Below are 12,830 nucleotides of genomic sequence, written 5' to 3'. Positions count from 1 at the left end.
CTAGATGACTGTAATCTGAGGCGATGCTGAGCAAGGCCCCACCCTCGCAGAGGATGAGGCTAGGCCTGAAACTGTGCAGTAGAAGGTGGGAAAGACCCAGTATATACCTCCTGTGTGGTTGAGAGCGAGGGTCAAGGTCTGGCCCTGGACATGCAAGGAATTGCTGCCTACTTCAGAAGGGAAAGGAAGCCTTTCTTTTTAACAGAAGGGAGCTACCTCAAACCCGAACACCCCTACATCTAGGGTTTGGCACCTAGGGTTGGCCCCAGCTGTTGGTTTTGCGTTAACAAGAACATGAGCAAAATGTGTTTGAAGCAGTTGGTGATCCTGACCGGCCCAGATTCGAACAGTTTACATTTAGCATAAACTGTTGAATCTAGTATTCCCTCTCTGGTAAGCACTTTGGAGGCTAGAAGCAGCCACTTGGTGGCCCTTGGTGCTATAGCTCAGCAAGGAATCTATTACAGTGTTAATTTTGACCTGTAAACAACCGGTTTCCTAACACAGGAGGAAATGCTAGCATTTGGGGGAATTCACTATGGTTTTCATACTCAGCAGAAAGGGTAAACTCTTTCTTTAATTGCAGTTGGCCTTAAAAATACACACAGCTGCAAACTCCAAAGTGCAGCCCAGCACTTTCCCTGGTGCATTAGGACGAGAGCAAAACCCTTCAAAAGTTCATTCCAGGCTGGGCTGCATGCAGCTGACACCTTCAAATTAAAAGCACCAGGTCTGCTTCCTCACTGGGGGGTGAAGACTATAAGGAACAGAGCAGACAACATGTCCCATGTCACACTGGCAACAACGAGATGCTCTTGTGCTGAGACATTGCACTATTGCAACACCTTTCAACTGAAACTCTTCAATCCAAGACTGGTTTGTTGGGTTGTCTCCTGCTTCCGCAGCGCAGCCCTTTTCACCTTTGATCTAAGGGGAGAGGAGATTCACAGCTAATATAAGCAGGAATGTGTCAGCTCTGAGGGAATTTCTGCAGAAACATAGTTGTTCATAGTGATTCTCACCTTCTGCTTCACCAGCCTCTCAATCAAGGTTAGTTGTGTGTAAGAAGGTGGGGAGGATGAAGTATTCAGGATTAAAGGATCATAGGGTGGGCACAGGGTAGCTGACAGCATAATTCGGTCTAGCTGGATGGGGGAAACCCTGAGGAGCTTAGGCAGGTGCCTCCTGTGCCGCAAAATTAAAAGTAAGGCCCAAAAGACAACTCCGGGGTTGTTTTTAGTCCTTCTATAGACGATAGGATCTTAGCTGGGATCCTGGTAGTTTATGTTAATAGCACTCGTATCGTTCTGGTTTCTAATTTCCGTGTATTGTTTCCACTGGCACGTCTGCTTGCAGTTGCACAAATCGTGCAAATGGAAGGAGGCTGTGTGTCTGTGTGAAGGTTTTTCTGGTTTAGGTGCCCTCCAGCGGGAACAGGAAGGAAATGAGTCATTCTACCTCTGTGCTTCGCTGCACCAGGCTTGCAGAACTGATGAGGATGCATTGAAAAAACAATGAAATACTTCCTCAATGGGCAATTTTTATGGTCCTTTTTGCACTCTCTGATCCCGTTGATGTTTTATTTTCAAAAACCCAAGTAACGCTGCCAGCCAGAGGAATGTTGCTGCATTTGATTCTACCAGCTTGGAAATGTAATAGCACGATTTTGGAAGTAGCAGTTGCACCTCTGTAAATAAACTTGAGTTCTGCTCAGGACATACAGCAAAGGTTCATTATTCCCTTTGCAAAAGATAAAAGATACAGCATGTGACCTTGGACTTCCCACACTAACTCCCTTAAGGGAGTTTACCCTGTCTGCTTTAAGATACTTCAGTGTCTTAATTTGGTTCTCTCCATCTTCTCCAAAGGCTCCTCTTTCTGCACTGACGGTATATTGAACTGTGTTCCTAACTTTTATCTTATGCACCTAAACTAGATAATAGAAGAGGCTAAATTACAGGTTGTGAATGCTCTTTTTGAATAAACTTGACAAGGTTTTACAAGTTCATCCTTTGGTATGATTTCACTGGTTTGAGAAATACGTTAATCTAAAAATTAATCTAGTAATAAATTGTCACCTTGGCTGATTTTTTTTAGTCCCAAATGATTTCAATATTAAGATGTCTTTCTCTCCTTCTCTTTGTCTTAGTTTGGCTTTCAAAAAGCGAGGCACATCATTATAAATTAACACCAAAGGTGTTGGCCATTCTTTAGGACCCTGACAGACACAGGAATTCCTTGTGTACCTTCTGCAAAAACATCTGCTCTGGAAATGTTAACAACTCATAGGCTCATTTAAAAAATCTACCATACCCTTCATGTTTTGTTCAGATGGGAGTGAAGAGAGGTCTGATGTCATAGAGCTTAAGTGAATTCTAGTTTTAATTCTTTGGGATCAAAACTAAAAGTGCTTTACTTGTAACATCACTGTGATTACTCGTGTTTCACACTATGGAATCACGAGATCCTCATGTATAGCATAAACATACAGGGTATATGCATAATAGGATTTTCCAAAGTTTAAGTATAACTCAGACTCTCCATATTTTCCATGTATTTAAAATTCATGTGAATAAGCGATGCTGGGAAAAAAAGGCAGTTAGTTAATGATATGAACAATTGCATCTAATTATTACGATTATCCCAGTTACGGAGAATTAAGCTGACAGCTGAAGTATGTTAAAAAGGCCCATTATGGCATTAATCATGAACCCTCCTCCATACCTAGCTTGTACACACCAGTGCTGTTGGTTGTAAAGAGGCAACGGTGCATGGAAGAAGAGGCGCATGTTGAGCAGGATGACTTGGCCCAACGACTGTGGTCTTTCAAGGCTTGAAATATGCTCACTAACCTGGACGTTAGTGCTTGTGATGCGTGCTCCGTTGTAACCAGAGGTGTATTTGAAGTAGCCTTTAATGTGTAAAGATGGCAGGACCTTGGGACCAGCCTCCTTTAGATCTTCTTTCTTAACAGTGATGATCACTCCAAGTGACCTTTTCATACCAGTGAGTCAGGTACAGTACTAGGTGTCCTAAAGAGGTTACTGTTCTCCGTTCACGCAACGTTAACTTCCTATTAATGGTCAGATTCACTAAATGATTTAGACCGTCATAAATCAGCTGTCGAGTATTGTAGGGCTGCTCTGTGCTGTTACTGATGCACTGAACTGAAAAGCTGATAAAATGTAGACATGTAATTGTATACGGTGACTTTTTCTTTCTTTGGTACTGTATACAGTGACTCTTTTTTTTTTGAGAATCTCATTTGCAGCTAATATATGAGGTTTACCCCAACCCTCCCCTCTCTCTTGCTAATAAGGATTTAAGACTAATTGTAATTTTCTCTACAGATCTCTGGGAAAGATGTGTTGATTATCCCAGAATCAAAAGATTTAAAGTCCGGGAATTCAGCATTAGAGGGCTCACTTCAACCTAAAGCTGTTAAAGCTTTAAAATGCACAAAAGTGAACCGCGGACACCCTCAAATCTATCTTGTAGTGACACAGTTTAGGTGAACAAATATGAAATAAACCTTTCAACATAAATTAATCTCAAGATACAGTTAGTGAGGTGCTGACATCATACCTAGTACTATTGGTCAGAGTTCCAATTATTTAAGTGTCTCCCTTATGCTGAAATTCCTGCATTTATAATGAGTGATCTTGAATAATTAGAGAATATTTAGAGAATCCCAGATTTCATATCTCAAAATCTCAAGTTATCTCATAATTTCAATCCTTCTTCCGTTTTCATATCAGTTTTCAGTCTGAAATCAGTGTGAGACTTTTTGGACTCCTAGCTCAATAAAATCTTTAATTGTGACCAATAAAGCAGTAGACAAATCTTTTGATTGTTTTAGTGCTTTCTTTGGTGGTTACAGCTGCTCAGGATTACTTGTGCTAACTGGGGGTGGAGAATCCAAAACACTTAAAAAAGCATAAATAGCAAGTCTCTTAGGTGTATTCCTAGCTTAGTAGGTCAATTTTATCTCCTGCCCAAGCAGAAATACCTCATTAATTTTAATGGACCTATATAGGATTATGCCAGCAGTCGGTTTAGCTGCTTTATACATCCCTGCCATCTATTGCTTCGTTTTCCAGTGCTGGTCTCCTGAATGGGAGTAACTTGCAATTAATGGTTTAACTTCAGATGTATACCTCAACATCATTCAGTCTGAAGATACTCTGGCACAGTTATCCATGGTGATAAACAAGGAATCTGGCTGTCCTCCTCGCTTTCTGAACTTTATGATACTGTGTTCAGTGTTAATTACAGTTCAGTCTTGCCTGTAAACTCCATCGAACTACTTTGCAAGCAAAATTGTTACGTCTGGTGAGTCCTCCACATACCCAGATAATCTCACTGTCCTTGCAGGGTTGTAAATCCCATTCCTCAGCTTTTTCCAATATATCTCCTAAGGGAACCTGATCCTCAAAGGTGCTGAGCTCTGCCAGCTCCCACGGGGCTGTCTGTGAGCCTGCGCTTCCCCAGTGCAACTTGTTTCTTAGAAGTGGAGCGCCAAGACCTGCCAGGAGCCTGGCAGGAAAATTGGCCCATCAGGAAGTGCCGGGTGGAGCAGGTTAGGTGGCAGGATCAGTCCTCCAACTCCCAGGCCTTTCTCAGGCAGGGAAGGCAACATGTTGTCTTCCAAGACACAAGAGCTGTGTCCACCTAAGGAAAGATAGCACTGACAAAAAAAAAAAAAAAAAAAAGAATAAGGATGCTAATACGAAATGTGAGTCATCAGGCTGACAGGAACTGGCATCCCAAATTGATTTTCAGCAAGTCCCAAAATGCAAGACAGTTGAGAATTTTACATTTTCCTGTCCATCTACTAGCAGGTAATTTACATCAGATTTGGACACAGAGAGACCAGCTGATCTGAGCATGGCAAGAGACCTCCCTTAACATCCAAGCAATGGTTGTTAACAACTGCTAAAACAGTAAATAGAATGGGAGAAGGTAGAAAAAAAAACAATTTAGTGAGCAGCTGGCGCATAACAGAAATGTCTGAAAAATTCAGATCCCACTTCTGTGGAAATATGACGTTTTATTTTGTGGTGGTTTCAGTTATACTTCTGCTGACAATCATGGGGAAAATAACATGTAGCTACTAAAGCTCCCTGCCGGGCATATCATCACAAAATGCTCCTTCGTTCCTGACTCATCATGGCAGCAGAAATCCTGCATCCTTGTTTCAAAGCAAACAAAACACCTCCTTGTTACCTTCGGGCCAGGTGGTCGAGAGCATTTCTGCGTGATGAGGAGGGTGTGTGCGCAAGTCCGAGAGGCAGAGGGAGCCAGGAGGCATCTTCTTCTTAGGAAACACTTGGTGATCGGGCCGCGTAGCATTCCTCTGAGATGAAAAAGTACTTCTTCCGCAATTAAACAAACACTTGAATCATGCTTGCAGAGTGGAGCCACTCGGCAGGTAAACCTCTGCTTCGCTCAGGGTTCGCTGTGATTTATGGCTTGCCGTTGAATTGAAACTCACAAACGCTTTTGGCTTTGAACCCTGCAGATGCTCTGTGTGTGCTGGGCTGGGTTATGTGTGCACAAACATTGCAGGAAAAGGCAATAGGGCGTAGGCGCGTGCAAGAGTGAGAAGGGAGCTCGCTGACCTTGCATGGCTCTGGTTTGCTGGGCAACCTCGGTGCTGCTGCGCGTGGCTGCATTGGAGGGTGGGTTGGAGAAGGATGCAGGTTCCTCACCGTGCCATGCTGAAGCTGAACTCCTTCCAAGCTCATATTTATAGCTGGAGAACAAGTGGGTAAATCAAGGTGTGCCTTGGATTTAGGACTTGGCCCTCAGTAAAATGTCATGGCACCGCAGTCATCAGAAAAGTGGCAGCTTTGCTTTAGGAAGGTGCCATTAACCCTACTGGGTGTCTCCAAGCCTAGAAATGCCTCTTAGTAAGCTCAGAAAATGATAGTATAGGTAAGAAAAGAGCAGAGTGCTCGAAACGTGCTTTGCAATTTTTTTTTATTCTGTTTAAAAGTAATTGCTTTTGTCTGATGATGTGCACACTGGTGTTCATGTTAGAGTATCTGCTGCAAGATGAATTGGTGAAAAGAAAAGGCCTGTCTTAAACAGATGCAGTAAACTGCTGAGTGCATCTCAATTTTTGCTGTCTTTGCTGGGGGTTCTTTCAGTTTGAGGCCGGGCTGTGGCTGCGCCAAGCTAAAGGTGATGTGGAGTGAAACCAGCTGCGCGAGGCCTTTGTGCCTCCTCTAATCAGGAAGGTAAGCACTGAGGAGAAAGGAACAAAAATGAGTAGGCTACTCATTTCTTGAATCATGGCCGAGTTTGTGTTTCTTGCTAGCCCTAAGAAAATTTTGTGGACTAAACCTGGGTTTTGGAACGTTGGGTCCTTTCCTCCTCTCTTCCTGTCTTGCTGGCCCTTGGAGGAGATGCCTTCAATGCTGCATTTGGCATCCAGATCCCATCCGACAGCTCCCACTCAGCAAACACAGACAGCACACCCTGCACACAGAGGCCAAGGAGCCATGTAGCAGCTACCTGCTCCTCTCCTTGACTGAGGTGCCGTTCTCCTGTTGTTCTGCTTTTTAGTGTTACTCTACTCCTTGACCCCCAACCTTGCTCTCCTAATGAAGTGAGGAAGAGCTTAGGTCCAGGTACAGCCATGGGCAGCCTGGGACTAATGCACTCAGGAACTGGATCCTGACTCCAAGGAGCCTGGGGAGAAGGAGAGGAGCTGCCGGAGACACATGACTGGGACATGGTGAGGAATTCCTCACATTCCTCCATGGCCCAGCAGGATGATTCAGGGAATAAAACCCATGACAACAGAGGCAGGGGAATAAAGCCACTTCCCAAGTTTCTAAGAGCCATTAAATGTAATAGCCTGCAGCACCCCAAAAGCTGGGAAAGCTGGGAGATAGCAAGGTGGGCTTGGCTCTGAAGTCACTGGTGATGGGTGGCGTGCACAGGACATCCTAGGGGAATAAATGCAGCCCTTGCTGTAATAAAGTATTTGTGGAATTCAGGAAAACAGGTTTTTCCATCAGGTTTTGCCTCTGCTGCTAAAAAGGTGTGCTCTTCCTGCAACGCAATCAGTGCACGGTAACTCACCTGCTGTAAAATCCTGGGGGAGGCAAAGCACTGTAATTTTTTTATGGGGTAAGTCAGCAATGGGCAGAGAATATGCATTCACCTCACCCAGTCACATTGCAGTAAAACCCACAACATTTTTATGGCTCTGTTGTTATCTCACTGTAAAAGTCACATTTTTAAAGCAGAGAAGACTAACCTTCAATGCCTAAAACAGGAATTGAAATGGCACCTTACAGACGCCAGGACCAATCTGCTCAGAATAAATTGCACTTATTTAACTTTGACACCTATTAGCAGTATTGCTTCTGCAAGTAGAGACAATATGCACAAAGCGGTGGTGTTTAATTTAAAAGATACCAAGCTCTTCCCTTCCAAGTCATGGTTTGACCTTGAGGATGAAAAGCCATAAAGCTGGGTATGAACAAGTTAGTGCATATAGCTTAGGAGCAAAATGGAGCTGTGTTCAGAAGAGGGTAGGCGCAATCAGAAATTCAGACAGCTTTTAAAAGGTAAGTGAAGATACAAAATTAGTCAGCAACAGCCTATCTTAACTACATGTTTTATTGCAAAGTGAATCACTTTCTCAGTGTTTCAGGATGAATACTGACCTTTTGCAGTTTTTTTATCAGCAATTTTAAACCCGTTTAAACCAGCTGTGATGCTGGTTTAACTAGGCAGAAGACCCACCTTAACACACTGTACCTTCTGATCTGCCAGAACCCAAATCTGGAATGCAGAGAGCAAAGTGACCCAGCATGAGGCTCAGAGAATCAGTTTGCATGACACTCTTTAATTTTCTATTATTCTTAGAATATTATTTATTAGTAGGATTCTTGCTGTTTACAGGAGGCCGATAGTGCCTCATGCCACCTTGGTTTCATTGTTCTTCCAGACGTATATGGGTTTCAGCCATGCAGAGGCAAATATGGCATGTTTGTAGTAGTATAGCTAAAAGGACTGTTACCTTCTGAAACAAAACTCTGATAGGACCTGTGCTATGTGGTCTCAGCTTTCGAGTGTCTGTCGCAGGGTAGCCCCAGCTCTGACAGCAGCTCTGCTGTGGTTTATGATGAATGCAGGGAGTGCAAGGCAGTCTGCAAGTGCCAGGCTTGCTCTGAGCACACATGTGGGATCAAGCCCATCGTGGGCTTAGCAATGGCAAAGCCTTAGCTTGGGTGGCAGGAAGGTGCAGAAGTGCACGAAGCAGCCCAAATGACGACGCTTCTGGCCACCTAGAGAAGCAAGAAGAGGTTTACCTAAGTAAGCATAACTCTGAAAAGTGAAAGAGTTAGGCAAGGTTTTGTGAATCCTCCTGACTGGCACCATTTCCAGTACCACTGGGTGTTGTCGTGGAGATGACAATATGGCAAGAAGGAAGCACACATAGATGCTATGAGCCGCCATGAAGTGGTTTCAAACGCAGAGGATCATCTTCCAATCTCAAGCAACGATGGCAGAGAAACTCAGTCTCTCTCTCAGGCCAGAGACAGTGCAATAACGGTGGTGTTCACAGTGCAGCAGGGGACTGTTGGTCCCATCTTGGTGCAACCATGCTCAGAGCTGCAGTGAAGGGATTGCATCCAGACCGCTGTATTCTCCATTTCTGGGACTAACGTAGCTCCTTTTACATCTTCTCTGTGCTACAGAGGGCACAGGTAGATTGGCCTGCAGGTCTCTTAAGTGAGGGGCTTGTAGTGGGCAGTGTGGGACACTGAGGGACTTTTTTTGGCAGTGTGGGGCGCCAAAGAGCTTGTGTTGGGCAGTGTGGGACACCAAGGGGCTTGTGTTGGGCAGTGTGGGATGCCTGCCTGCAGTGGGGGCTATAGACTGCCTGCGGAGGGCAAAGGAGTTGCTATAATGCCAATTACCATGACCACGTTCAGGCTCTTTGCCCTTCTCTGCCTTTCCTTCCAGGCAAAAACTATCCTGCCCTCATCACCTCCACTTCACCCGAGTCTCCAATCTGGCTGACTTATCTGCTGGCCACTCATACCATCAGTTCTGCACTCCCTTCCCCATGGGCTGAAAGGTCGACAGGCTTTACTGGCCTCCTCTGGAAACCTCCCTGGCTTGGGGCTTTTAAGAGGAATCTTAAAAGAGTTCTGCCTGTCGGGAACCGACCTCACTCGTGAACTTGGCCCCAGGGATGGTGCCCCGTCTGAGCGGACATCTCTTGTCCGTGGGTCAGCCATTGGGACATGAAGGGACAGCTACACTCCTGGCATGGAGGCACTAACAGTCCGAGGACTAAATTGGTTTTCACAGTGTGTCTCCCAGACTTGCTATTGTCACATGGGAACTTGTCCCTTCCGTCGGTGCAGCTACCTGGTTTATACCTGCAGAGGGACGAGGGCTTTGCATCTTCTGACTGCTCCACCAAGCCCTTGCATCAAGACCACTCTAAACCACTGGAAACAAAACAAAGCAACAGCAAAATAACTGCAAACCTCCCCCAAATGTTCGAGTAGAGGGAAACTTTATTTTCCCACATTGGATTTCCTCTTTTTCCCTCTCCCATTTTGCCAGCATCACCCTTGTACTGTTAAAAAATATCTAATTCAAGTGTAGGAGACAGGCTGTAGGGAATCAGCTCACCTCAGTCAGAGCCTGGGGACAGTGCAAGTGTTTTTTTTTTTTCTGCTTTCTGTCTTGCTGTCTCAATTGCAAAGCTTGTAACTTTTCTTGTTTTGAGCTCCTGCCTCTACGAGCGTTTGTGGTTACAGCTTCTATTTCTATACTGGCAATTTCTGACATACGTGGGTTTTTGGTTTTTTTTTTTTTTTTTCCCCCTGTGAAAAGAAATATTCCCCCTCCACCCCAGTCCCTAAAAGCCTTTTAGAGACCTAGATCCCAGGCACTGGCTTCTGTTTAAGGCTTTGCCCTTGATTTGGGGGACCATCACCCCTCGGGATTCATTTGCAGCGCTCGGTGTCTTCTGGCAGGAAGGGAGCAGAGCGCGGCCGAGTAGGCTTCTGTGCCAGCCGCAGGAAAAGAGGCACCGCGCTGAGCAGCGGCGGTAGCAGAAGTGGGAGGCCGGGCCAGCGTGGTGAAGACGGCCAGATTTCAGCAGGGAGGAGCCAAGGCCAGCGCGGCGCTGGGGCTCGGGCGGTTTGGCCTCAATCGAGGTGCTGGGCAGGCGGCGGCGTGCGGATGCGGGAGGGAAACGCATGAGGAGTCATAGCAGAGAGGTTATTTCCAGCCAAGGGGAAGGAACCGGCCTCCGAAGGGAGCTGACGGCAGGGATTATTGGCGCAGAAAGCAAAGGGAGCCTCGCGGGTCTGGCTCCCCCCTTCTGCCCGCCGCCCGCTGCTCACATCTGGGCACAGCTGTTTCCTGGAGCCCTTCTGCACATTATTTTGCAGCAATGGAATCGAATGGCAGCTTCCTCGCTTGCAGCAGTAAGTCAAAGAAATGTCTTTATGTTTCAGCTCTCTTCTGTCTCAACCCAGCGCTTTCTTTTTCCTCTTCCCTCCCCTTTGTCCTCTTTGCCACCCCGATCCCCCCATGCAGTGGTGTGAACAATGTTACAGGAGGGCGATAAGTGATTTTTCTTTGTTATTAGGGTTAGCTGTGTTGGTGGGAAGGGTGCATTGGTTGATAAGAGTGTGCGAGTCCGAAAAGTTGATCCAAATCTCCTCCCCTTTTTGGTGAGACTGCGAGCAGGACGGATGCTTAGCTGGGTAAACTCTTGTAGCTCAGGGGAAGACAGCAGGGCTCGAACAAATCACCCCAGCTCAGGAGCTGCCTCCAAAACTCTATAAATACTTAATAAAAACTAAGTAATGTTCCTAAAAAGGAAGGTATCTTCCTGTCCTTCCAGCGAGTGAGATTTTTTAGAAAGTCTCAAACAGTACCGAGACTGGGAGGGCTGTCTCATAGAGACGGGGTAATCATCCATCCCTTATTCCCTGGACTGACTTTAATATATTGATTTGTTACCTCTTCCTTGTATTTCACTCACTCTGATGAGCAGAAACAATTCAGGACTGTGCATAGCTATCACAGAGAGGTTGAAATGGGATACTGCGATCCCACAGAAATGGGAAAAGTCTGCACTGCTTATTTGTTATTTTAGGAGATTGTCTTTTTCTTAGTGTAGATGGGCGATAAACAAAAATAACAATGAAAACAATTAAATTAATAGAGCAATAAGTGCTTGACCTTAAATACAATCAGTTAGTATTACCAGGGAAAATATGAAAAGACTCCCCCAGGCTCAAGAAGTCTTCTCTCTGATTTCCCCAGATGCTAGAAATCTGAGAGGAAGGTGAACCAGAGGTTAATGTTAGTCTTTTTGTAGGTATATCATTCATTATACAACCACTGGGGAAAGAGAGCTAGAAATACATCTGGAACTATTAAAATCTTTCCTATTCTCACTTGTAGCTCATTTTTCAGTGAGTATTATTTAGTCTTCTGGGGATAGGAACCGACAAGATTTCAGTGGCTGTTTGTTACTCTGTTTTCTTGTCTGAAGCAGAAAAATATACAAGTGTTGGATGAGCTAAGCTTTAAAAAAAAATTATTTACTGAAATTCCTTGACACATACGCTCACAAGCGCCAAAGTATTTTTGCGTGCCTGGCTTCGTGGACAAAAAGGTTGCTCACGTGTTTATTTGTTAGCAGGATCAGACTTGTGCTATCTAATTTCTCTGAAATTACTCAGCTACTGTGGTTTACAGATGTGGCTATGGCTGTGTGCTGAGGCTCCCTTTCTTGCTGCCCAGTGCAGGTATAACATTAATAGCTGTATTTTTTATGTCAGAACGAACCACATGCACAAAATTTTGTCTCCGTAAAATATTTGACAGTCAGTAACTAAGACTTCTGAGATATCCTCCAGGAGCAAAAGTGGTTATTACCATAGATGAGAATTTATGAAAAGTTTGCAGAGCTTTTGTTGACTCTGCATTTGGATAGAGATCTGAGGCCTGGGTTGAAAACTGAGCATAATAATGTCCATTTTCCACAGAGTCAATGCAGCTACTTTAATTTAGCGGTCTGTGCCTTTTATTCTGAATGTATTTGAGTCAGCGGCATGATCTTCTTGTTGCTTTTTTTTCTATAAAGAGTCATCTACATTTATTATGCAATAACTCTGCTGGGCTCTGGAGGCTATTAATAAGCTTTCTCTTGCCTCATGAAGCTGGCATGACCCTGAACTGGGAGCCCTTGTGCTCACACAGATTATAGAAAGGCTAATTTGCACTATGCCTTATTCTTATACACTGCCCTCTTCATCTCAGACATTGCACACATTGTGCTGGGAGCACCAGAGCCCCGCGAAGGGGACATGCTCGGCGGCAGCCCGCGGCGAGCATCAGCCAAGAAATCAGTAAAATTCTGCAGAACCAGCCACTTCCTCATTGCTCCTGTCAGCTAGTCCCAAGGATTGACTTTTGCTTGATTTAAATTTCCAAATGAGTCATCTGCACCTGCCCTTAGCAGGGAGTCTGGAGGAGTCTCCTTTTGGGACCTGCACCTGTGAGTGGAGATGCTGCTGCTGGGGATCAGCTGGGATCTGCTCTGATGAAGCTGGGACCATCGCTGCTCTCAGTCCTGCAAACAAAATGCTCCTTACACACCCCACTTGATGGAGGATGTTACTGATGCATTACACGGGAGCGTTTTGCACCATAGCACTACTACTAGTGCAGAAGAATTTGCCATTGTGACATTTAGCAGTACATTAACTGCGCAACCTGGCCCCATTTTCAGACAGGACAAGTAAAAGTCATCTTGGGACTGTTCTGCT

The 12,830-nt window shown here is 45.1% G+C and overlaps 1 protein-coding gene across 2 annotated transcripts in view; it reads left to right on the top strand.

The window, feature by feature from the left end:
• The window catches only part of PLCD1 (phospholipase C delta 1), a 77,125-nt gene that overhangs the window by 6,474 nt on the left and 57,821 nt on the right, over positions 1–12,830 (top strand). Inside the window, exon 1 of one of the 2 annotated variants that reach the window (XM_009685196.2) lies at positions 10,123–10,472. The exons of the other annotated variant lie outside the window; for it this stretch is intronic. Coding sequence (XP_009683491.2) covers positions 10,439–10,472 — 34 coding nt within the window. The 5' untranslated portion in view covers positions 10,123–10,438. Of the gene's footprint in view, positions 1–10,122; positions 10,473–12,830 lie in introns of those variants that run through there. 2 annotated transcript variants of the gene reach the window in all.

The sequence above is a fragment of the Struthio camelus genome, chromosome 2, assembly GCF_040807025.1.
Source record: "Struthio camelus isolate bStrCam1 chromosome 2, bStrCam1.hap1, whole genome shotgun sequence".
NCBI lineage: Eukaryota > Metazoa > Chordata > Aves > Struthioniformes > Struthionidae > Struthio > Struthio camelus.
Note: the sequence above shows the minus strand (reverse complement) of the source record. Positions and strands in the feature narration are given on the sequence as shown.